We start from the raw sequence: 26,812 nt of genomic DNA, 5'->3' as shown, positions 1-26,812 counted from the left end.
ATAGTCAGGTTGAGAGCCGCGGATTCGTTTCTAGTTGCAGATCTTTAACGTCCATGAAATTTGAAACCTGTTTTGTGACGGAAATCAGATTATTAATTTTCGTGTTTAGAGAATTGATCTCCATTTGCTTGTTTGTGACGGGATTTATTTTGCATTTTCTCCATCTTGAGCCATAGCAGATCTCGGATGCCCATGAGAGTAGGATTTCTAGGGTTAGGACACAATGGAAAAGGTAGGAAGGCAGTTTTCGGGGCAGGACTGGGAGCTGATGATCGATGATTTCCAATCCGGATCTCAGCATAAATGGTTGTCTCAATACCCAGGCCTTGCAATTCTTGAACTTGCACTCTACACAGTGGTGAAGAAAGATTATAATTTTCCCTTAAAATCCGAACTTATTACATTTGTCGAAGAGAATGCCGATGTTCTTATTGCGGATGCTGATGCAGATGAGGGTTTGGGCAGCGTAGTTGAGGCTCTCAAGGCTATTGTTCAGGCTCCCGCTGATGGCGTTATGGTCACTTATGCTCTGAAAGAGCAAATGATGGTAGCAGCTACCTCAGTAATGATTGTTGCAGATAGCCTTCATAGAGCTATGCATCATCTTGAGGCACTGGTTGAGCTTTTGGTTGGTGTAATAAACAGGTAAATATGGTTAAAAATAAGTTTCTCTATTGATAATTATAAGGTAAATTATGTAATTTAAACGATGTAGAAAATGAAACACATTTCTTAAAACTTGACTAGTATAAGAAGTTATCAGGTGCAATTAAACTGTTGATCACAGTTATACTTATATCACAAAGCATTAAGTAAATACAACCATACAACAATAGGAGAATTAGTAAAACGACCGGCTCATGGAAGCAATATCTTTCCTTTAAAGGCAGCCAAGTTATACCAAGCACAATTACGAAGATATGCAGCCATAACATGCCATGCGAAATCTTGAGTCAAAACAATCAATAAAAACCTAGGAGCAGTAAATTTAAAATTAAAATTACGCGGAAGCAATCTTCTAGGCATGCAAACATAAGATAGATTCTAGCAACTATTTTGACCTCCAGGACATTAAACCTTATCTCTGTCCGATTTTGTATTCCTTTGTGCTTGGCACGATTCGTGTGAGGGTGAGAACTGCATTTGACATGGAATGGGACCTGTAAACTTACTTGGATGGGTTCTATGGACAGTTGTCGTCTTTACATTGTTAGAAGTCATTTCACTGCAATTGTCAATTTTGCTCGGTACAGTTTGGGTGAGCCAACGAGCTACAATTAACATGGTGTAGGGAAGTGGGGATTACATTTTGAAGGCCTGTTAGGCAACACATGAACTAATCCTATGTTGTAACTTACATGTTGTATAGGAAGGAACCCCTCAAATATAGTAAGGGGCTAATATGATTGATAGATTCTAGGCATGCCAACATAAGATAGATTCTAGCAACTATTTTGACCTCAGGGACATTAAAACTTATCTCTGTTCGATTTTGTATTCCTTTGTGCTTGGCACAATTTCTGTGAGAGTGAGAACTGCTTTTGACATGGAATGGGACCTTTAAACTTACTTTGATGGGTTCTATGGACAATTTTAGTCTTTACATCATTAGAAGTCATTTCACTGCAATTGTTGTTTTTGCTTGGTACAGTTTGGGTGAACCAACGAGCTACAATTAATTTGGTGTAGGGAAGTGGGGATTACATTTGAAGGCCTGTTAGGCAACACATGAACTAATCCTATGTTGCAACTTACATGTTGTATAGGAAGGAGCCCCTCAAATATAGTAAGGGGCTAATATGTTGATATTATAGATTGATGATATACATAATATGAATAAATTGTCACTCCATGGTAAAAAATAATAATGCCTTCCTTGCCCTCCCACTCATCATATAGATAAATCTGCTACATGCCCAGAGGTGTTATGGGCCACCTTATTCCTGTCAAGATTTGAGGCTGGTTCATGTTCTTATGAGTTTACTACAACATCATTACACCAAAAACCACAAGATGCATTTTAAAGATAAAACATAGCATTTTCATTTTTTGCTTGTATGTGTTTGAACATAGTTCAATAATTTACCTGTCCATTCATAACAGAAAAGTAAAGTCTCTGATCCTTATCATGGAGAGTTGAAACATGTTACATGGACCATCATACTTCAGACTTTTATGCTATACAATTCCTTATACAAGTTGCAATGCTCTAACAGTTTTCTTGTTGCTTAGAGTTGAGCAATAAGACTAAGTTGCCTCAGTGAATTGTGGGGGTGAAATTGCTTGCCTTCTTAGTATGGTGTGGGGTTGAACATGGCTCATATATCTTTTTAATATATACCATTTCTTGTACTCCATAGCCTCGTGGCATGTTCTCTATGAAGACCCCAACTCAAGCCATGAGGCTGAATAGTGCGTTATTGTCTTTTCCTTGGATTACCAAAGAGGAGGGTGTAGAGGATTATTGGATAAGTGTGGAGTGTTTGGCTTGTATTGTATTCAATTCTTAAGTTCTGGGCATGCCATTTTAGCCAACTCAAGCAACTCCAAGCCAGAATGAAAAGACTTAAGTTGCCCCCCTTTTATGTACTCTAAGTGGCTTTGAAAAGCATGTGAAAGAAGGCAAAGGGGCATTGTTTCCTAGGAGCCTATTGTCTCATTTTTAGGGTTTTATTGTGGGGCTTTAGAATAAGAGGTGGTGGATCAAGGGCTGAGGTTTATTCATCTCTTTAGGAGTTAGTTTGTAACTCTTTTAGGGTTCTTTTAGAGTGCATTATATTATATTATGTTATGTTATTGGTCTTTCATCTACTGCTGGTGCAATCCTGGCTTTAGTTCTGAAACCCTTGATTACCCTTGGTTTCAGAGAGACACATGGACCCCCCTAGTCAAAAGGGTTTGCTTAGGTGGAAGGGATTCAGTCTGTAATTTCCTAAGTTCTAACACATTGTTTTTCAGGGCTGCCATTGTTTTTCAGGTTTGGAGGCTGATGTGGAGGTGAAATTCAAAGCTACTGGTTCAGAATCTGATTAACTACAACAGGATATCTTCATAATACTGAGTTTCATTGAGGATAGTAATAGAAGGGACAAATGTGTCAGACCTAGTGCTGGTTTTCTGGGAGTTTGGCAAGGATAGCTAGGATTTAAAATCATTCGTAAGGTCAGACAGGGTTTGATTACAAATTCTAATGTGTTCCATTTTTCATGGCTGAAATTGGTTTTCAGGCTTGGAGGCCGATTTGGACTAGTGTATCAGATCTAACAATGGTTTTCTGAAATTTTGGCAAGGATAGCTAGGGTTAAACTTTATAGTCATTCTTGAGGTCACATAGGGTTTGACTAAAATTTTTGAGGCATTTGTATCTAAATCTGCATACTTATATCATCATCTTCTCAGAAAAATAAGAGAATCGATGTAATCCATTTCTGAAATCTATGGGCAGAATTAAAGATTTTTCTGTACGTTTTCCAAGTCCAGTAATACTCAAATTTATTTTTATTAGCAAAAATCATCTGGTCATAAATTGTAGGATTTATTATATGCAAATAGAATTTCAGGATTGTCTGTGCCTTAGTTTTGGAAATATTGTTATTTTTCTATTATCCCTATTTCGGGATGTTACAACCACATTTTGTGGGCCGACTTTTAAAAAATAGGGATCGGTGGGAGCTGGGTCTATAAAATGTAGCATGAGGAACAAAAGAAGGCGCTTTTTAGAAAAAAATAGACATTCAAGGTTTCAATTCTTGCTTCAGTCTTTTGTGGCATTACTGCAGCAACTAAGTGCCATGGAGATGAAACCTTTTGGGTGTGAACCTATAATTTTGGAATAGAAATCCTCAAGAGTAGTAAATATCAGTGAGTAATAACTAATAAGTATAGAGTTTCAAGTGCGAAGTACCCAGTAAGATGAATTAGATAGGTAGATTTCCCTTTGGATACATAACTTAAGCAGAATATTATGAAAAGTATAACTGTTTCTCGAGTGTTATGTGCATTATCTCTGCGTTAAGTAGGGGACTACATAGCTTTGTTATATGAGTGGAAAGCTGGTTAGTACGGGTTACTACATAGCTTTGTTATATGAATAGAAGGCTTGTTATGGGATTAATGACAATTGCAAATTCTAACGCCCTAGTTTCCCCAATATTTCATTCTTTGGAGGAGAGGCGATCAATCTCCGTTGCCTCTGTTTCCTCCTGCAGTGGCTTCTTCAACAACCCACCTATTAATGTGTGTTTTATTTCCTTACAATGTACAAGATAGAACATACAATGTCTCTAGACAAAATACTGAACATCAAATCCTCCCTTGAACAAAAACACCAATGAAAGAACACAAGGTGACTCCAAGGTTTGTTCTTAAAGTGGATACTTAGTGATATTAATGTGATATGCTAGGATCACGAGAGAATTTACGCCAGTGTACCCTGGGTGCATGTACCCGGATCAAGACCGTAGCACACCCGGTGCGCGTAAGCACTTGGTGCATGTGCATCATGCACCCGAGTACCCCCGCTGGGAGTTTTTTCCGCTGCCGCACCCCTGCCGCACCGGTCGAGCACCCGGGGGGACACGGTGCTTGGGTGCTTTCCGGGTGCTCGTGGGGTGCTTGTGGGGTGCTTCTTGGGTGCTCGCGGGGTGCTTCTTGGGTACTCACTTTGATATGGCTATGATACATTATTATTATTTCACTGTTTCATGCTATTCGGCTCATTGTCATCATGAGCATCTTTATGATATATGATATTCATAGAATCATATTTGAACAATGAATTTTGAATCTTGCATCTTGAACTAAGTTAATTTGTTAAATGGTCATTAGTAATGGTTATGAAGTTTCAAGTTTCAAGTTTGAACTTATGGTTTATGAATCACATTTCAATTTTCTCTATTCATTGTATTCAACTATATTTGGTACGTTAATGTTATATAATATATTGAAGTATCATTTCATAATTAGCATTTTCAGTCATATATATTATATATATACTATGCAACCCCCTCCCCCCACTCCCCCTCCTCCCCTGCTCCCCCACCCCCTCTCCGCTCCCCCATTGCCGCACCCCCACCGTCCCCCCGCCGTCCCCAAATTGTGGCTATTTTTTTCCCCCACCTGAAACTCGTCCCGACATCCCCCCGCACCGCTGCACCCCCACGCCGGGGTAACACTGATTTATGCTATTCACTTAGATTTGTCAAGTTAATTTGTTTGATACTACGTCATAATGTGCAATGAAAGTATACTTTTGTTGCTCAAGTTTCAGTTCATATCTTTTTCCTTTTTAGAGTCATATCAGAGTGTCAATGTCTTGAGTCTGAGTCTAGATTGTCCATAGGATGGCCTTTCTTCTCATCATTCCTTTGAGCTAACCTGATGCGGGAAATCATATGAGTAATGTACTAGTCCAAGGCTAGGTGATTAGGTTTTGGAGGGTTTGTTATGCGTTCCTCTAATGAGAAGAAGGTTTGGATATCTTAATGATTCATTTTTCTTTATTCTTAATCATGTTGGAGACAAGGATTCATGCTATGTTGCAGTTTTCATGAAAGACATTGCAGATGATCAATATCGAATGCAAGGGAAGCAGATAAATTATCATAAATGGTGAAAGAACCCGGTCAAAGGTGGTATGACTCTTTTTGAAATGAAATCAATGGTTAATATTTAATCCGCGTGTATACGTTGCAAAGTTGACAAGTCAAATGGCTCAGAGACTAAATCTAGATCATCAGATGAAGACCAGATCGACAGATGATGGAAATATAAGTATTCAACAATACAACTCCTCAACCGTTAGATCTTAAAGGATCTACGCTTGTTGTTATGTCACTTTCCAAAGTTGCATGATTGATAATCATAGCGACATAACGACAAGTTGACACTTGTTCGCGAGACCCAATTGAGGGTAAGATCTTGAGGAGAATCATCATTGTAGATCAAGCATTAATTGACGGTTGTCGTTATGTTGCTATAAAGAGTTGCGCGAAGAATAACCAAAGTGACATAACAACAAAACAACACGTGTCCCTGTGGGCCATTTCCTCTTGTGGCTGGTATGGTTGTAAGACGAGGCGACAAGTGTCATTTGATTGGTTTTATACAAAACAGAGTCAGGTTCTTAAGAATTTCTTTTCAACCATTGATCAAAATCAGATCGACATCCCTTGCTTTCTTGCTTTTTAAAGATGCGTTTGAAATAACCAAAGTGAGAAAGTGACGATTGGACATGTGGAATAGGTGGGCCTGCATTGCAAAATGAACGAGAGTTAAAGTTTCTTGAATCTTGGCCGTCCGATCCTTAAGATCAATGATAGTCGCACAATCGAACATGGTCAAAGGCAGTTAAGTATAATGTTGTGAAGTTGCGAGGAACAGTAACGGTTAATCTAGACAGTCATCGCATCGTCGCAAGTGGTTAGAGGTAACCTATGGTTAAGGCAGCAACTAAGCAAAAACAAAGGAATCACATCGTCGTAGGAGGTTAAAGTTAACCCTAGGTCAAGGTCATGAAGATGCATGAAGCATGTGAATCGCATTATCGTAGGGTCAAAGATGAGTTAAGACTTCTAAGTTGCGAGCTTGTAAAAGCAGTCAAGGTTAACTTGGAATCAATCATTGCATCATCGTGTCGAACGAAGGCATTGAATGAGTAAAGATATAACATGAAAAGGGAAGATGCATTCAACTATCTATTTTTTGGAGATCGACGATGCTCGTTATGTCGCTATAAATAGTTGCGCGAAGAATAACCAAAGCAACATAACGACAGTGTGACATGTATACACAGAGGGACCTACGAAGGAAATTGCAAAGGGAAAAACAAAGAAGGTTTATTATGATTTAATCTTGACCGTTGATTTGAGATCAACGATGGAAATTCAAAGCTATAGTGACTGTTAAATATGAATTATATGGACTTGGCACCAAACAACAAAATATGAAGAAATGAAGATTTTACAGGATTTCTTGAAGTTGCATGAAGATAAATAGTCATCGTGTGTTTTCAGAAGTACCATGGATTCAAAGTCATCGATAGAAAAGATGTCACGTGTTCATATCATTGGATAATCTCATATTTTATTATCATTTTCTTTTCTATTTTGTGATTGTTGCTCTGCTGAACTGAGGGATGACAAAAAACTATAAATGTAATTTCTTTTGATAATACAAAGGTCGGCAAACTTGATGGTGAATTGGCTGTGTAATTCCATTTACCCTATTTGCTTGTCATGTTTTGTTGCCGATGTTTAGATTAGCTGTGCTTTAAGAGTTGAAGGACAATTATGTGTGATTTTGTGATAATCAGGTGGATTCCATTTCATTATGGTAATTACAGTACATGTGATTCCATTTGCTTCTTCATATATGAATTTGCTTCTCCTCTCGCTTGTTTCATAGCATGTTAAATAGTTTCATTGGGAATTGAAGGATAAATGTGGATGAATCTATTAGTAACTTGTTGGATTCCATTTCATACAAGACTGATAGTTAAAGCAATTCCATTTGCCCTCATGTGCATCTCTTCTTTTCCTCTTTTGCATTTAGATAATTAATCTGCATTTAGAAAAGGAGTAAAAGTTAGAAAATTTCAAGATAACCTGCTATAGCCATTCCATTGGCTGTGATAGGTTGTCCAAATCCATTTTGCCAAAATTGTTTGTGCCTACAAATAATTTGGCTATCCTTTACTGCTCTCAGATTTAGAGCTTATTTTGTCAAAACTTCTGATCTAATAAAGACATATTCATTGCATATCATTGCAAGTCATAAGGGAGCTGTATCTTGTAATTCCTTGTAATTCAGAGGGCAATGATAGAACACATACACTGACTCATTTGTTGGTAACATCCTTTTGTCTCTCCAAAACATTGGGTATCAAAGAGTCAGGTTATAAAATCTAATAGGAGAATAAAATGTTGACCAACAGTTTTTGGTGACTCTATTGGGGAGAATTCAAATGAAAGCTCTGAAGAGTTTTCCTTTATATTAATTTGCACTCTAATTCCATATATATTTGAGTTGTAAGAAAGGTCTTGTGGAAGTAAGGTGTTTGCCATAAGAACTTGATACCAGTTTTATAGCCTCAACCTGCTTGAGAGAAGAAGCTAATTTAAAGTTGAAGACTGGTAAAGTTTCCTTGATCACCAGGGGTTAAGGTAAATTCAAAACACCATTTTATAAAACATTTGATACATCCTGGATCCCAAGTATACTAGGGGTGCCAAGGAAAGAGGAAGGATCGACCCAATATACGAGGAACTCAAGAAGGCCAACTTACCTATTCTAGAAGATATTTGCAGAAGAGGAAGAGCACGTGCAAGGGACTCTGTGACTAAGCAACTCCAAGACACTCATTTGTCTGCAGTTGTTCCTACTAGAACAAAGAGTAGTCAATCTTCTTTTCCTTTTGTTGCTAGGACTTCTATTCCTCCTATTTTTGATGCTTTGTTGTTGACTGGTGCAACACTTCTAGTTTCTGTTACTTTCCAAACAAACCAGATCATTGTACCAGCAGCTATGGCACTTCCTTGGGGAAATGTTATTGGTCCTCTCGCCCTTGGAGCTAATAATGATTTGCCAAGAGCATCAAGGAAGAACTTCCCAAGATTTAATGGTGATGGTACCATTTCTAGAGAACAACACCTAAGTGCTTTTCATAAAGCCTGTCGTGTGGTGAATCCTCAACATGAAGATCTGGCTATTAGAATGTTTGTAGATACCCTTGTAGATAATGCTAGTGATTGGTTCCATGACTTACTTGTAGGATGCATCACAGATTGGAATACTATGAAACAAAGGTTTGAAGAACGTTACAAAAGTACAGAGGATGCACAAGTATTGGTGTTACAATTTGCACAGATAAAGAAAGAACCATTGGTTTCTATGAGAGATTTTAATGCAAAGTTTAATAAACCCATCAAAAGAATACCTACTGCAAGTGCACCAACAGATGATAATAAGAAGACTTTCTACATTAGCTCTATGCCTCCTGCTCTGGGATATCAAATTACAAGAGCAAATGTAGCAAACTTACAAGTTGCCTAGACACTAGCTGTGGAGATGGAGGATGATATGATAGCCTCTGGTAAGTGGGAAAGAGAACTTCAATTTGGAACCATATGTAATACAACTAACACTTCAAATAACACAGAGGCCATGCTTCAAAAGTTGTCTAATGAGGTTATTTCATTAAAGAAACAGATCAATAGGCTTGCTCATTCTTTTCATCAACCTCACCAAGAAAGTTCCAGACATTTAAATGGAGGTAAAACATTGCAAATACCACCTATTCAACAGAGATTAGCAATTGAGGCTGCTCCAAAAAGATAAAATATGTGTGCTTTTCACTTAAGGGCAGATCATAATGGAGATACATGTGCTAACATGATCAAATATAAGTAGATGGTGGATAATAAAGAACAAACAATAGAATATCCTGAAAGTGAGGATGATCATACTCCTTGTGGTGACTCAAAAAACTTTTTCTTGGAGTATGAATCAGATTCAGAGATAGTTTGTGATTGCTTTGCAACTCTAGAAGGACCTTAGTTAACAGTAATGACCAAAGGTCAAAAGAATAGAAATCAGACCAACAATACAGTTCCTATAAAAAATAATGCACCATCAAACAAAGTTGATAAAGATAGTGGCATGGTAACTTCAATTTCACAAAAAGAGCACAAACGTAAGTCATCTAATTCCTTTGACATAATACAATATTGTGAAGAGGTGAGAATTCAAATATCTCCACTGGACTATTTGAAGTCTAATCCTAATCAATTGCAAAGATTAGTTGAACATTGTAATAATAAGGATGGAAGACATGTTAGTATTAATGCTAATGTTGATCATCAGAGTAAAGCTAGCACTAGTGGAACTTCTTTGACTGATGAAGATCTGGTACTTCCTAAGTTGTTTCAAGAAGAAGAGTCTATTGTCTTGACTGCCTCTCCAAATCAAAAGTCGGATCCTTTTTACATTTCTTTGTTTATCAATGGAAATAGGTTGAGTAATTGTATCATAGATTTAGGAGCTTTTAATAATGTAATGCATGTCTCTGTAGCTAAAGCTCTAGGTCTTCCATTGATTAAAACCTTTGGCCTTCGTTACTCAATGGATGCAAAAAAAGTACCCTTGCTTGGATAGATAAAAGATGCTCAAGTTACCCTTGTTGCCTACCCTTCCAAAAGACTTAAACTCACTATTCTAGTGGCAGACATCCCTGCAAGTTATGCAATGCTCCTAAGCAGAAGTTTCTGCAAAGACATGGGTGGAGAGATAAAGCTAGACTGGTCCTATGATGTTATTCCTATTAGGAACAAGAAAGAAAAATTAAAACTAAAAGTTTACTGTCCTAAAATCAGATGATCCTAGGTCTCAAATCTTGTATCATGAAATGCAGTTTGGTAATTATATGCTATTCTCTGACACCCTTGATATTCCAGAAGAATCAGAGCAAACTAAAGGTGATCAGTTGTGGACTTTGGAATTTGATGGCAGTTGTGCTAAAGTTGGTTCAGGTGTAGGAGTAATGCTGACATTACCTGGTGGAGAAATGACTTGTTTGGCATATAAGTTAGATTTCAAGAATACAATAAATACTGTAGAGTACGAAGCCCTTATCCTTGGTATAATTGCAGCAAAACGGAAAAGGAGTCAAGATACTCAAAGCTCAAGGAGATGCAGAATTGGTGGTGAGACAAGTCAAAAACCAAAATGTAGTAAAGAACTCAAGATTGAAAAACTATCGTAATAAGGTGTGGGATGAAATTGAGAGTTTGGATGCTTTCTCAATTATATTAGTACCAAGGGAATTCAATTCAAGAGCTAATTCTTTGGCAGTCTTTGAATCATTGCTCTTAGCACATCCTGAATTTAAAGATCAAATCTATAAATTAGAAGTTCTATTCAGACCCAATGTCGCTGATAATGAAGATTCTTGGCAGGTGTTTGAAGGTGATAGAACACATACATTGACCCATTTGTTGGTAACATCCTTTTGTCTCTCCAAAACATTGGGTATCAAAGAGTTAGGTCATAAAATCTTATTGGAGAACAAACTGTTAACCAACAACTTTGACTACCAACTTATGAATATAGTGAATTTAAACTTGTGGATTTAAACTTTTCCTACTTCTACTTCTACCTAAGGATGCAAGAAAGAGCTAATGCACTTGCACTCTACTTCATGCAATCTTGTCGTTGACTCCACACCTAGTACAAGCTTCTAAGGTGTGTTCAAATGTTTTTCAAATCAATACCATATCCTTAATCCCATCTATGGATGTAAATCAAAGATCAAGTATGGATTGAAGTTAAGTGCCTTTGGATGCCATTGGACCACACAATGCAAACTTACAATCAATAAGCAGCTAGTGGTTTGTCCTGTGATTGAGTCAAGTAAGGGTGCATTCACAATTACTCTTATCCACTAAATTACTCAAAGAAAATTCTACTTAACAACTTGAAATCAAATCTAATTTAAGTGAGGAATGTCGATCACCATGTAATACTCCAAGCAAGATCACAATCATTCACCATGCAAAACACAACAATGAATAATAGAACAAATTTGGCAGTATATTAGCATCAATTCTCTCTTACAAATGAGAGGAGTGAGGCTTATATAGGAGCTCCAATTACAAAAAATAACCAAGATTAAAAAGAATCAATGGCCTAGATGAATCCATAGAAAACCCTAAAATAGGGCTGCCACAAATAGCCATTGGGAATGAAGCACTATAAAATGAGCCATTGAGAAAATTCAATGGCTTTAGGACCAATAAGAGAAAGGGAAACCGCCTAGTTGTTGCACAACTCATCATCCAAAATTGCACTAAGTTCCTCCATGTGAATACTGGGAAGGTTGCTATGTTGTAACCTCATGATCTCTAACTTATCGATGCAAGCATAGTTGAAACTATCATTATCAACAATTTATTGTGAAGAGCCAAAAAAAAACCAGCAAAAAATGGAGATTAATTGACAACTTATTCGTAAAAAATGATAACTTAAAGATATGCTAAAATTTAATTGGAAATGCATATTTTTGTGCGAAATTCATTGATGAGACGTATCTAATTAGTTAGTAAATATAATTGAAACAAACAAGTGGAGTCTAGATGTATAATTGTCATGCCCAAACTACAAGGGCAAAAACACACAATTTTTTTTTTTTTTTCTTTATTAAATTAAATTAATAATTAAAATGCTCTAAGTTTTAAACTGATCTCTTGCAAGGGAAGTGAAGGTTCACTACGATTCATCTTAAGTTAAAAATTATAGTGGATGAATACATCGTTAAGATTTTGACACTTTCGTTCAAAGGTTGATATCAATGTTTATTTGATTCGTTTATTACATTGCTTAACAAACATGTGGAAATAAACTAGTCATAAATTTAATTTACTAACAACTAACTATCTAGATCTAAAATTGGAAGAATTCAAAAAAACAAACTTACATTTATATTTTTAAAATAAATCTAATTGATTTCTGATAATAACCCATAACTTAATGAACACTATAAATACTATTAATCTTAAATTATAAAAGAAACTAACTAAATTTAATACTTTATACAAGCAACCCATCTAAATTAATTTCAAACTAAACACTTTAAAATAAAGGTGAAAATCCAAAACAACTTAAATCAACATTTACTAACAATTACTAATTTAAAAAAAACATCAACTAAAACTATAAAACTTAAACTACATTAATTAACAACTAACCAAGAAATTAAAACTTAATATAAATTACTAACTAAAACAATTAAAAAAAATAGACTATCACAAACTACTACCCTACTAACTTGCTAAACCTAGAACAATATACAATTAAAATTAATAAAACTAACTATAAAACAAACAACTTACAACTAAAACTATTTATACATAAATCTATATAAAAAAAAAGACTAACTATCATTTAAACTAACCTAACCCACCCCTACAACACCTACCCCCCACCCTACACCAAGGTCACATCGACCCCCCCCCGACCAAGGTATGAGCGCTTCCCAAGCGCTGCACTTGGGACAGCGCTCTGCCAAGGTCGTACGATGGCATACCTCCCAAACGCAAGCGACCACTTTTTGAAGGAAAACAAAACATATCATAACAAAGTTAATCCTCAGCAAAGTAGGTGAGCGCTCAAACATGAAGGGATGGGACATGGGGGTAAAAGTAGATTTTAGACATAAGCTCATCCCTTCATTCCCAAGCCCACTTTTTTCAAGGAGATTGAGACAAGCACAAAGTCAAGTGGGGTAGTGTAGGGATGACGTCATCGATATGATGACACAAGGATTTGCAAGAAAATTTAAACTTTTTAAATTCCTCCCACCATACTGACGTCCATGGAAGAGGGTAAGACATTAATGGGAAAAAGTTTTATAGGTAAGTTTTAGGATATTAGATATATGATATTATAAATATATTTTATTTTGAATTTCTTTTGAATTTTTATCATGTATATTATGATTTAACTTGATTTTGTTTTATCACAAAATTTAAATGAAAAGGATATTTAAAAGAATATTCTCTGTTGCTCAAACTCATTTAATTTCTACTCCCATACAAAAGGCAGAGAGTTTTACTCTCTTGCAACACACATTATTTTTTTTTGATGAAAAATCTTCTAAGTATAGAAATTACAAGAGAAGCAATATATATATATTTTTTTCAAGGTGTATTTTTTTCTTTGGAATAGATTTAAAACATTTACACCAAAATCATTAGATCTCTTATGAATCTTAAATTGGAATAATTCGACCTATGTCAATAATTTCTTTTAAATGAAAATCCATAGAGCCTAATTACAACCTTAACATACCAAGAATATAAATTATCCATTTTAATCAATAATGCAATACTTGTTGATTCAAATAATCATGCAACCTGAATCTACATCCATGATTATAATTTTTATTTTCAACATAAAAGAAAACTTGAAATTTTACCAAATTGAACATCATCAATTCCATCCTATTTTTGAGATTCATCCATCTAAATTTAATTTACGATTAAGTCACATGATGTCCAATTATACTCAAAACACCAATTTTATTGGCAAACCTGATTCAAAGGCTCAGCTGGGAAAGAATCAGGAAGAAAATCCGGCTTCGTTGCCATTTACAACAAAGTTTAAAATACAATTTACAATAGGATATCAATCCCAAATTTCAACAATTTAATTGAATTTTCTTCATGACCCTCATCAAGGGATTTATAATGTTTTCTGCAACACATTTCTAGAACCATGGAGGGAACAGAATCTGATCAGGTGACCAAAAAACATGACCAAGAACAATTTAAACATGCATATTCCTACAAAGTTTTCACAATAAGATCCACAATGAATCAACACTAGGGAAAGGTGGATTCTTCCAACTAGGAGAAGTCAAGCACAACACCTAATCAAATGCCCAATCGGGGCTATTAACCAAGAACTTCCGTTCTTCCATTTAAAAATGCCATACCCATACGAGGTTTGTGCTGATGGGTAGGGGCCCATAACACCCTACCCTTTCTCCCTCTTCTCGTCCTGAGAAGAGACTCTAAACTGGTTGGAGTCCAACTAAACAGACCTTTCCCAAAATTGGTCACTTCTGCCCTCTCCCAGGGTGAGTAATACCAAAACACCCATACAAGAAAAGTCTCAAAATTGCAAACATAAACATGAAAGGAAAACATCCAAAATAACATGGTTTTCAAATCTTCCCAACATACCCACAAACATACAAACATTGAAACAACATCAAGGTAGCATAAGCATGAAACAAACATGGAAATTGAATAAGGGAAATGAAAATTCCTACCTTCACAAAGAGGTAATGGCAATGAACAAGTTTGAGTAGAGTTTCCACTTCCTTCCTTCAATCTTCAAAAACTCCTTTCTAAATGTAGAGATTGGGTAACAACCTCCTCAAGTCCAAGAAGGGCCTCTAAATAAGCCTCCAACTCAACCACCCAAAAGGAGCAATAACTACTTTCACCCACTAGCAATTCTAGAAACTCCTAACTCAACCTACACTATGGTTAAACCCTAAGTGGAGATGAGGTGAGGTAACTCAAGATAACCATGGTCAATTTTCGCACAAAGGCAAAAAGAGACTTTTTGAGGGACCTCAAAAGTCAAAAAAAGGGGCTAAGGGGTTGGAAAAGACCCCTAACCCATATCCATACCCTTTGGGTATAATTATTTCAAGTTTTAAGCCTTAGGAAAAAGGTTTAGAGCCAAACAAAATCTAGGAATAAAATAGGACCTTCTAACTACTCTATCATTGCAGATTAAACACTAATCCGGATTAAGGGAAGACTAACCTCGATTAAGAACCCAAAAGCAAACTGACACCAACTAAACCAACTTGGGTCCAAAGGTTAAACAACTAACCCTAAATAGCACACTGAAGCACATAAACAATTTACAAGTGTCAAGCAACATTAAAAGAACATAATTACGAACATTAACATTCACTGAACAAAGAAGATACATACATATATCTCACAATACAATACGTGAATTACGAACAACAAGGTTTCCAAAATTAGCACAAGGAGATCAGTTCTGTTCCTCCATAGGGTTATTAAGATAATATCTTATACTTTCTATAATAGTCAACTACTTGTCTGTAGTCCGTCTTTCAGTCTAGATAGGAATGTTTCCTATCCTGTCTCTTTTTTCTTCAGTCCAGATAGGAATGTTTCCTATCCTGTCTCTAGTTTTGTTTCTAATTCCGTCTTCAGTATACGTTGTTTCTTTAGAAACAACGTTCTTGTAATTCTTTATAAGGAACACATTTGTTCCTCTGTTAATCAATGAATCATCTGGAAATCCGTTAATCTGCCAAATCTTCTTGAATCTTGTAACATGGTATTAGAGCTATTACTTAAATTTTTTCGAAAAAATTTATAATTTCTTCATGAAATTATTTGTTTAAATTTTTTCAAAATTTTTTCTGTTGAATTTCTCTAAAACCCGCTTAGGGTTTTTGGCCTAGAGAAATTCCCGAACTCGGGTCTGCCTGTGTTTGTTCAGCACACTCTAGCCCCATTCGTCCATGCACATCAATCCTTGAAGAAAAATTTGCCATTTTTTATCAAGAAATCTGAAGTTTTTTCAAGCTTTTTTCAGCTAGGGCCTTTTTTTTTTCGAAACCCTAATTTTTGGGGTCGAAAAAATATTTTGTATGTAGATTCTTGATGGGTTTTTCGAGAGCTCAACTGGGTTGTCGTTCGTTTTTCTGGGTGCCTTGATTTTCGAGCCAGCGGATCCAAAAAATGACAGTAGATTCCTTTTGGGTTTTTCGAGCTCTCTTTTGGGTCATTCTTTGATTCTTCCGGGTCTTTCGCATTTTGCCTCGAAGAACGTGCCTTCACAAATTTTCACAGTTTTTCATTGAAAATCGTGCCATGGCATCTCTGACAAATATTCTGCCCGAACATAATTCCAAATTCAATGGTCGCAATTATGGAACTTGGAAGCAGCGCATCATCGCAATCTTCAAATATCGAAACACTGCTCAACTTGTTCTGGGTGTTGCGCAGCGTCCGACTTCTCGGGGTCCTGATCAAGATACATGGGATCTGAACAATCGAGAGGCACTAATGCTTCTCAAACTATCCGTAGCTGATGACCAGCTTTCTTAGATTCCATCCGGCAAGACAACTGCCAAAATCTGGACACATCTAAGAGGTCTTCATGAGACTTCCGACAAGAGCAGAGCCTTCTTTCTGAAAAACACTCTTTTTTCTATTGTCATGGATGAGCGCACCTCGCTCCAGGCACACTTGAATCGGATTCAGGAAATCCGTGATCAGTTACTTGCCATCGATCGCAAGATGGAGGAAGAGGATATTGTGGTAATCACTCTTCGGAGTTTACCAAAATCCTATGAGCATTTTATCGCGACTCTCAACATCACATCTACTGGTGTTGATCTAAAGTTCACTGATCTCTGCACCTTGCTGCTTCAGCAAGATCGGTGGAAACAACAGTTTGGTAGCAGCTCCAGTTCCACCTCCATTGAGCAAGCCTTTGCTGCAAAATCCTTTCAACAGAACATTGGCAACCATCGGTTTTCTCAGCCTTCCCAGCATCAACCTTCTGCTCAATCCTTAGATGGCTCTACGAAGCAAAATGTATAGTGTAATTACTATCACAAGTTCGGCCATATGAAATTCGAGTGCCGGAAACGTTTGGCTGCCCAAGCAACGCAAAATGCTTTCAAGCCAACAACACAAGTTGTTGAGCTTCTTGATCAAGGCGAAGTTGCATTTTTCGCCTTCTGAATCTGTTTCTGTTTTTTTTTGCATTTGTTGATTTTCTCCTTAAAAATCATTTCAAGTTGTTTGTAATACGCAAGGTTGTGTGAGATTCTGGGTTTGTTGATTTTCTCCTCAAAAATCATTTCAAGTTGTCTGTAATACGCAAGGTTGTGTGAGATTCTGGGTTTGTTGATTTTCTCCTCAAAAATCATTTCAAGTTGTCTGTAATACGCAAGGTTGTGTGAGATTATGGGTTTGTTGATTTTCTCCTCAAAAATCATTTCAAGTTGTCTGTAATACGCAAGGTTGTGTGAGATTTTGGGTTTTATTGTTTTTTCCACAAAAACGAAGTTATGTAAATGCAACTTATTTTGAGTCATAGCACTCTTCTGGCAAAGCTTCTTAGTTTCAGCATTCTGTAGATCCAGGGAGGGTCTCAATTATCACAGAATGTTTCGACATTCGTACGTTGACCACTAAGGGAGGGTATTAAGATAATATCTTATACTTTCTATAATAGTCAATTGCTTGTCTGTAGTCCGTCTTTTAGTCTAGATAGGAATGTTTCCTATCCCGTCTCCTTTTTCTTCAGTCCAGATAGGAATGTTTCCTATCTTGTCTCTAGTTTTGTTTCTAATTCTGTCTTCAGTCTACGTTGTTTCTTGTACTTGTAATTCTTTATAAGGAACACATTTGTTCCTCTGTTAATCAATGAATCATCCGGAAATCCGTTAATCTGCCAACTCTTCTTGAATCTTGTAACAAGGGTTTCTCGGCTAAATATCTGCACACTCATTGCACACATCAGTAGTCTCGTAAAATCACATGTACATAAATGTATACGTATCAGAAATTCACATAAATTAAAACATACATCAATAAGGGTTTCTTCATCCTGCTTAATTCTTAATCATTTAAAATCTCTTAAATCAAAGTCTCAATCCTACATTTACTGATTTCATCAACATACATATACATGAAACATTAAATGACAATCATCAAATATATCTGAAAGTAACATCACACAACATGAAATAATAAAGTATGTTCTAAGCATCAGATAATGTCTCGACATCTCGAGTTGTGAATATCAAAATAATAGTAATGTATCACTATGCTACGATGGGTCGGGGCGAGGCCTCACAATAATGCAAATAGGGTACAAAATGACAGCCTCATGTGGTATGTTGATGGCTAGTAGCCTTAGTCTGAAATCTAAAGCAAACTAAAAATAGCAAATTGTCTTTGTAAAACTATAAGTAAATACAAGTGCAACATCAATATAGTCTACATCTTCCTCTTGCCCTTCCCAACAATTTCAGCAAAAAACCCCTTGAGGGGTAGGAGGTGTAAACCTAGAAGTTTGTTGTGCTTGTGCCTCCTCCCTCTACACAACTGGCTGTGACTTGACCTTTATTATCAAACACAACAATGTGCATTTCATATCAACTACATCATCACCCTTCGCCAAAAGAAAAAGTTATCTTCTAGACCACAAGTACACATCAATATCCAAGAGGACAAATGAAAAGAGTGTAGATAATGACTTGTACTGCACAAATTCAAATTTGCAGTGTACTTCAAAAATAAAATGGCGTCTGGTGGCAACACCCCAACAAGGTCAAGGGGCAATGCCCCTCATGGAGTCTAGGGGCATCACTAAGATCAAATTAGCACCTTTAAAACCACATAGAACAACATGGTGCACACCATTTTCTTGATATTTTAAGATGCTCTAGATCCTTGCAAATCACCTTTCTTTTCCTTGGAAACCTTTTTTTCTCTCCAAAGAGAAGTTTAGAGCTCACAAAATGTTAAATGCATTTGTGTTTGGCTAGTAGTACCTATTAGATGACTGCAACCTATAAATAATGCAATTATCAACGTTTTATCACCAATATGAAATATCCGATAAAACTGCAGCTTATTGGCAATAAAAATGACAATAAAGTGTGGTACATTATTGCCGTGAAACTTTTATTGCAATAAGTGCACTTATTGCTGATAAATTGGCAATAAGTGCAAATATGCATGCTAGAATCCAATGTACTATCCCAATCTAAAGTATGTCTCTGCAAATCATTAATGAAAACCATAAGTGAGAGAAATCCATTCAATTGGCTCTTCTCAAGAGAGTCCGTGTCTCCGAAGTAGATTGGTTCCATCTTTTCTTTCAACTCATCTAAATCGAACTCATTGGGAGCATCGATATCAAGACCAAACTATCCCTTGATTGCAAGAGCGACCTTTGAACATATCTCTAGGATAGGATGTTCAACCTTTACACAATCTGCCTGCACATGCTCATGTGAGTCCTCATGGATAATGAAATATAGCAATGACCAAAGTCGTATGCACTTCCTCTATCAGTTACTCCTCGTTGAGCTAGGACTGATGTAGGGACACTCAATGCTTTGAGATGAGAAATCATCTTGTCTTCAATGGATTGAAATTCCTTCCATGCCTCCTCTAATCCTTGCACTTCATTTATCAACATTGTGGTCCTCTCATATGCTCGAATTATCCTAGTAAGGAAAATCTTTGCGTGTGTCTTGATATCACTTGCCCATTCCTTCCCATGTCACAAGTACTTTGCAAATCTTGAGAAGTAGGGACATATGGAATAAGTGCCGGACTTTCATATTCTGATGGATTCATACGCCCTTCTATAAACTCCATCATCATATTCTTCAATTCTAGCTCATCTTTCTCCCTTATTAGCTTATCCATCCTTTCTTCAATGACATTTGCAGTGCCACTCAACTCCTGAAACTTCTTGCTCCTTAGTTTTTGGGCCGATTTTGAATGAGGATATGTGGTAGTCATTTGGAATAATCTTATCTCTAGTCTTGTCACGAATTAGGACAACCATATGCAAAGTGCAGAACCCTGATTCATCTCTAATGATCGTATGATTTTTTTGTTGCTGGTCTAGGTCCTTTCACTTTGCCAATCTTGTTCAAGAATGTGTCAATGTCATCCATAGGGAGTACCTCCTCCACTCTTCTTTTCTTCACACACTCCTTCAACCACTCAGGAATGGTGGACAAATCTATACCATCTTCCATTTGTTCATCCTCATTAAGTCCATTTAATGCTGAAATGACCTCATCATCTATCTCTTGAGCGTTGAGACTAGGCTGTTTCATGTCATGTCCCAAATGAACTACCAACTACACAATAGGAGATGCTGACAATATCTCAGTATCCTGCTGCACTGATTGTGTGGATGAAGCTGTCCCCTGATTGTGTGGTAGAATCTTTTGTTTTCACCTTGAATGGAATCATGCTTCATAATTTGTGCCTCTATTTTCTTAACTGTCAAAGAATTGGCAATTGGAGTAGGTGTGGCAGACTTATGCCTTTTGCTTCCAGATTCCTTTCTAATAGTTCTATCACTTGCTGAGTGTGCTGTTTCTACCATATTACCTCCTCTCTTTGAAGCTTGTCCTTCATCCTCAATGTGTAATCTTGAATTGCTGATGGTCCTGTCATCTCGTTTCAAAGGAGAGTCCTCACTCTGCGTCGTAACACCTTGTTTCCTTAACTTTTTAGCCTGTTTATCAATCCATGCTCTTGATCTATCCATTACCTCTTTCAACAAGATGCCCAATACTATAAGCTCTTCTTTTTGTGACCAATTGGGTGGCTCAATTGACTTTTCCTTTTCATGTTCATAATGAGGATTAATAATACTTCTGTTGTCCTTGACCTGATCAGAAACAGGGAAAACACTACATCTCCTTATAGCATATTTGTGCATTACATTTGCCCAATAGTCCTCAATGTCAATCCTATGTTTATATTTCCTTCGTCATGAGTGATGATTTTGTGAAATGGATTAAACTTCTTTTTTGCCTTGTACACTCCAAGCTAATAGAATTGTAACTCTGCTGCCTGAAATGAACATATTTTAAATTTTTTTAGCATCTTTCCCAATGTAATGAAGGAATGCATTCCCTGCTTGTGCTTCTCCTTCTGGATAAAATCACTCTGGTAGTTGCTTCACCACCTCCACTAAAACCATTGTATCCATAGGATGCTTAGGAAGTTTGTAAGGTTTTGAAGAAAATCCCTAGATCTCGATGTAAGTAAAAGTGGGGAATTGGATGTACCAATATCCATTTTGTCGAATTCGATAGCACAGTCAATTGCCATTGACCGTCTCGCAGACCTACATTTGAATTTAGTCTTTGAAGCTTTGGTAATATGTATCCTTGTTTCTTTTCTTTGAGTTTTCTGTTTTGAATTGTTTTAGAGAAGTAGACGGAGATGCATAAATGCTTTCACAATAAAATTATTTGCAGCAATGAAATAACACAAAATTACTATCAAATACAATGTTTCAGAAAACATCCATAACCAGCAATGATTTCAGAATTATATCGAGAAATGTAAATACAATATATCATCAAAACCTAAGATACCCAGATAGTGATCTCGTTACAATGAGATATCCAACATAGACATTTTCTGTTTACATTTAATAATGTTGAATTGCAGAGGAACTGGCAATACAAATCCTAGATGCCAAACCCAAGAATGTATCAGATCTACTCACAACCAAAAGCTCAGTAATGTGCAGGCCTAGGTGACCCCAATGAGACACAAAGCCAGTCCAAAACCTAGGTGTTCCCTTCACAGAGCACCCACGTCTCCAACAGGGGTGTCAAGCAGCAAGGAAAAAGAACAGCCAGCAAGAAGGATGCAAATCTTCCCCAAAACCTGTAACAAACTCATCCATTCTTTTCCAGTCCCAATTATCTTGCTTTGGAATTGATAATAACTAAGCTAGCAGGCTCAATGGCTCATAATAGTTAGAATTGGTTTTCCAGTTATGGTTTACATGGCTTGGGATTTCTGATAGATAAGTCCAATTGGAGTTTCATGGAAATAAGTTGATAATTTGGACCTGGAAAGTACACGGGAGGAGAAAACAAGCATGATATTTTGTGCAGTAGTGATGAGAAGCAGAAATTTGTTTGATACTGATTGAATGCCTATGTTATGTGTGTTATACAGCTTCCATTTTATACAGTGTTATACTGACTCCCTGCATTGACAGGCCCAATCACGGAGTTGATCGACAATCCAGGGCAATAGCCTGTGAATGCCTGAGACAGTTAGAGAAGGCTTACCCTTGCTTGCTGTATGCATATGCAGGGCATTTGTTGCTCTTGTGCCAGAGTGAGAGGACTCATGCTGCCCAGGGCTATATTCTTCTCCTCACAATGGTTATTCACAATCTTGCTTGTCATATGTATAATTCATCAGGAAGGGTTTCCACGCTGGCAACATCGATATTGTCGACATCAGTACCGTGGGTTCCTTTCAATGTTCCTCCCTTTCTGACCGCCTCTGCACCTGGGGAAGAGAGGGCATCAATTCCTTGTAGAGAGCTGGCCCCTATTAATCGGAAAGAATTTCACAGGTAAAGTTTAGAACTCTTGTAAAATTATACCGAAATCCAACTCTACTTTTTAAAAATCTACACAAAAGTCGAACTTTTTCCATGTTTCTCAATGTTATGTACATTTTGAAGAAACTGTTGGTAAATTTTAATTACTAGAGATCTTTCATTAACAGGGTAGTGGCATTTTTGCTAGAGCGTCCCCAGATTTTGACAGCTTGTGGGATGCTGGAATTTGTCTCAGATCTTATACATGTTGCAGCTGCTTTAGAGCTCCAACCTTCACTCTTGAAGGTGCAATTCTCAGGTCTGATATATTCATATGATCCTGTACTCTGTCACATTGTTTTGATGATATATGCCCACTTTGTGGATGCATTTGATGGAGAAGACAAAAACATCTGCAGACGTCTAGTGCTGATATCTAAAGAAGCATCTCAACCTCTCGTTGTTCGTCTTCTTGTTATTCACTGGATGTTAGGACTAGAAAGCCTTTTATTACAGAAGAACAGAAGATCTACATTGGTCTCTATAGCCTCTGACTTATACCCACCAGTTTTTGATCCACTTTCACTGAAAGCGATTAAATTAGATGCTCTTGCATATTGTGCAATCAATTTTGATCCCACTCTGAAAGAGCGATTGCGTCTTCCTACAAACAGGCCACTTGACTTTTCAGTCTCAGAAAGAGGCCATACATCTGTTGCAGTGGGAGATGCAACTGCCGGAAAACTTTTCAATGATGGTCTCGCTTGTGTTTCATCCTTCCGATGGTTGCCTGCATGGAGCACGGAGACAAGATTAGCCTTCCGCATGCTGCACAGGTTCTTGACAGTTGCGATTCCTCATCCTTCAATTGATGAAGAATTCATTAGCTTATACACAAAGTCTCCCCTCTTTGACACATTGCAGGCATGTTCTATTTTTTCACTAGCTCATTTAGTGAGTTTTAATGCAAAGCATGATTTATTCTGGCCTTTTTCATTTCCAGTTTTCTCTTTGTACGCAATGATTTATTCCAAATGAAGTGAAACTAGTTATACAGATGCGTTAAAGGGCAATTTTGAGTTCACATCAAATTTAACTGATTTTATTTGCGGACATGCAGAGTCTACTGGTGAATACAGCATTAGAGCTTCAGAAGTTAGTCCCCAATATTCTCTCTCTTATAGACCGGCTTCTGCATTGTGAGTCTCATCAGGTCTTGGGGGAGTGTCTTCTCCAAATATTTAATGGGTATTTGTTGTCAAAGCTGGTTCCAGATCGTCGCTTGTCTGCATACTTTCCAATATTTGATAGAATTGCGGAGAGTAGTTGTATTCCTCCTCGCCGTTTGTTGGAATTATTAACATTATATGCTGGGACTCTTGTAAATAAATATGACCCCGAAACTCTATCAATGTCATGGTCTCGAGGAAGTAAAGTGCTCGGAATTTGCAGGACTGTACTCATGCATCATCACAGTTCCAGGGTTTTTCTTGTCCTATCTCGTCTACTGGCTTTTCTTTGTCGCTTTTTTCCAGATTTAGAGATTCGTGACAGTGCAAGGTACGTAAGTTTTTGAATGTGTACAAGTTTAAAAGTGATTGTGCTAGTGAACTTTAGACTAAGACTGTTCGAGGATGATTATATTTGGAGTGATAGTGCATTATTTTGAACACAGAAATTTTTTTGATGCTACCTTTGCCAAAGTTATGGTGCAGTTTGCATCTTAGAGGATGTTGATATCTATCATCTTACTTACACCTTCATTTTATTCAGGATTTATCTACGAATGCTTATTTGCATTCCTGGCAACAAACTCCGACATATATTAAGCCTTGGAGATCGGCTGCCTGATGATTCTTCTGCTCCACAACTCTCTTCTTTTTTTCGCAGTCCATCTCCGAGGGCACCACAGAGTGTAATGCAAAATTTGTCTACATACATTCATCTTTCTAGAGTCACTCCTCTTATTGTTAAACAGTCATGGTCTCTGGTTATTGTCAATTCAGATGTAAATCAAGACAGAGATTCTGTAAATGTACAGAATGTGAATCTGGAAGAACCATCAATGGCTATTCCAGAGTCAATGGAAGGGACTGATAGAGAACATGTTTCCAGGGATGGAGTTTTTAGAGGGCTGGAACCTTTGCGGGTTATGGATTCAAAGGTATCCGAGATGTTGGGAGTTTTACGAAGGCATTTTGCCACTATTCCAGATGTTCGCCATGGGCCGGGTCTGAAGGTCAGCGTACGCAGTAAACTTAGTTTTGACTCAGAAGGAAGGTTTCCAGCAGGGCAGGATGATCCTTTTTACAATCTACAGTTGAATAATGATGATTCATGGCCTGCACTTTATGCTATTGTTATTAAATTTTCTTCTGGTAGCCAATATGGACCAATCCCATCTGTTCACATTCCTTTTCTTATGGGTGAGCCTCCAAGAAAGAATGAGCCGCATTTTTCTAGTAAATCTGAAGAGGAAAAACTAATATTGGTGCAAGTGCAAGATGGATCAATCATAGAACCAGGTAAAGAAGCATATAATCAACAACCTGCAGACAATATTGAAAGATCCACACGGAGGAGCTCTATGGATGAAGACAAAGAAGGCTTCCAAGAGTTGGTGTTGATTGAATTAGAACCTAAAGAGCCAGTGCCTGCACTTATTGATGTTTTTATCGAGGCGAGTGGGGAGGCTGGGCAGAGTATTCGTGGTCAACTTCAAAGTATTCCAGTTGGTATAGAAGACCTCTTTATGAAGTCTCCTGTTCCAAACGATGTGCAAGAGGAAGAAGTTGCAGACTATCACTTCACCCTGTTTAATGTACTGTGGGAAGCCTGTGAGAGTCCAGGGAAGATTGGCCGAGAGACATTCCTACTTGGAGGTGGCCAAGGGGTTGCTGCAATTCACGGAACTGGATCTGTCAAGCTTTTAGAAGCTCAATCAGACCGTATAATAGACTCTGTGGGACATTTTTTAGGTCCTTCTGTTGTGGCTGTAAGTGGTGGCCAGCTTATCAATATTGTAAAGGACAACAACATTGTTAAAGATGTTGTCTGGAAGGATGATAAGTCACATTCTTCTGATGAAGAAATATCTAATTCACCAGGACATGGCCTCAGTCAAGAAGGTCCTCTTCAGCTAAAGTACTTAACAGATGCTACTGATATTGACGACCCTGTTGAAATTTCTAAGACACATATTGGTTGTTTCTTCATTCTTATTTTTCTGCCCCCTCGCTTCCATTTACTATTAAAGATGGAGGTATCTGATTTTTCAACCCTGGTACGGATCAGGACAGATCATTGGCCATGTCTTGCATATGTGGATGAGTTTCTGGAAGCTTTATCTGTTAGATGATTTGCATTTCACTTTTCTTCTCTATTTTCTGTAATTATTTGTAACTTTTTCCTTGGTTTTTCAAATCCTTTTCAACATGTCTACGACAGTGATATTCACAAAGTAATTTGAGATATGAATTGCATCATTTGATGCCTCCTTTTCAGGGAGTCCTAGGCAAGTGCCATAGATGAGACTTCAAGCTCTGAGGCTGTCATCATGCAGAGAAAATCGGCATCTGAAGTACAAGTTTTGTTTGGTATAAAAGGTTTGGTGTTTTACAATTGCTGAGAAATTCCCAAAGTCTAATTTTGTTGCCTTTTTATTTACAATGATAACCATGTCTGTATTGCTGGAAGGAATGCAATTGGATTAATCATAATGAACCTCCTTGTTCTAGGTTCATTTGAAATCTCCATTGAAATTTCAAATTGTGTAAAGAAGATAGAAAGTATCGATAATTATGCTGGAGATGGAGAAACTACTACGTGTTTCTTCATCATTGTATCAATGATTTAAGGAATATATTTTTTAATTGATTATTGCTGATAAATATGTTATATTTTGTAGTTTCATTGTCAGTCCTTTACAGAAGGTTGCTTCGTCTCATTTTGGTTTGCATTCCTAAACCAGTTGCCCTCTACTGCAGAGCATCAGATGTTTAATTGCATATATTTGGCTTTTATTTTGTTATTATCTTCTATGATATCCTTTGTCTTTGTTAAAAATTGTAAAATTCTAATGCATCTGAACACATCTATTTTGGTTATTCAATTAAAATATTTGGATTGGCTTCAAAAT

The 26,812-nt window shown here is 37.1% G+C and overlaps 1 protein-coding gene across 2 annotated transcripts; it reads left to right on the top strand.

Annotated features, from left to right (window-relative positions):
• Positions 1 to 26,564, top strand: LOC149578864 (AP-5 complex subunit beta-like protein). Of its 2 annotated transcripts, XM_089832284.1 has the most exons (6): positions 1 to 645; positions 22,342 to 22,707; positions 22,863 to 23,598; positions 23,795 to 24,234; positions 24,448 to 25,957; positions 26,179 to 26,564. In XM_089832284.1, exons 1-6 carry the CDS (start codon positions 224 to 226, stop codon positions 26,203 to 26,205), a joined length of 3,501 nt encoding a protein of 1,166 aa, XP_089688410.1. In that variant the 5' UTR covers positions 1 to 223; the 3' UTR covers positions 26,206 to 26,564. The 2 variants fall into 2 exon arrangements, with proteins under 2 accessions (XP_089688410.1, XP_089688404.1); XM_089832278.1 differs by having other exon boundaries at positions 24,448 to 26,564.
• Positions 26,565 to 26,812: the final 248 nt, after the last annotated feature.

Source organism: Cupressus sempervirens, chromosome 1, assembly GCF_028749045.1.
Source record: "Cupressus sempervirens isolate cs-2001-9-10 chromosome 1, ASM2874904v1, whole genome shotgun sequence".
Lineage (NCBI taxonomy): Eukaryota > Viridiplantae > Streptophyta > Pinopsida > Cupressales > Cupressaceae > Cupressus > Cupressus sempervirens.
Note: the sequence above shows the minus strand (reverse complement) of the source record. Positions and strands in the feature narration are given on the sequence as shown.

Coding starts and splice junctions, on each gene's coding strand:
- LOC149578864 (XM_089832278.1), top strand. CDS start 224: ATGGAAAAGGTAGGAAGGCAGTTTTCGGGGCAGGACTGGGAGCTGATG. Junction 646..22,341: donor TTGGTTGGTGTAATAAACAG/GTAAATATGGTT, acceptor CTGCATTGACAG/GCCCAATCACGGAGTTGATC. Junction 23,599..23,794: donor CCCTCTTTGACACATTGCAG/GCATGTTCTATT, acceptor GCGGACATGCAG/AGTCTACTGGTGAATACAGC.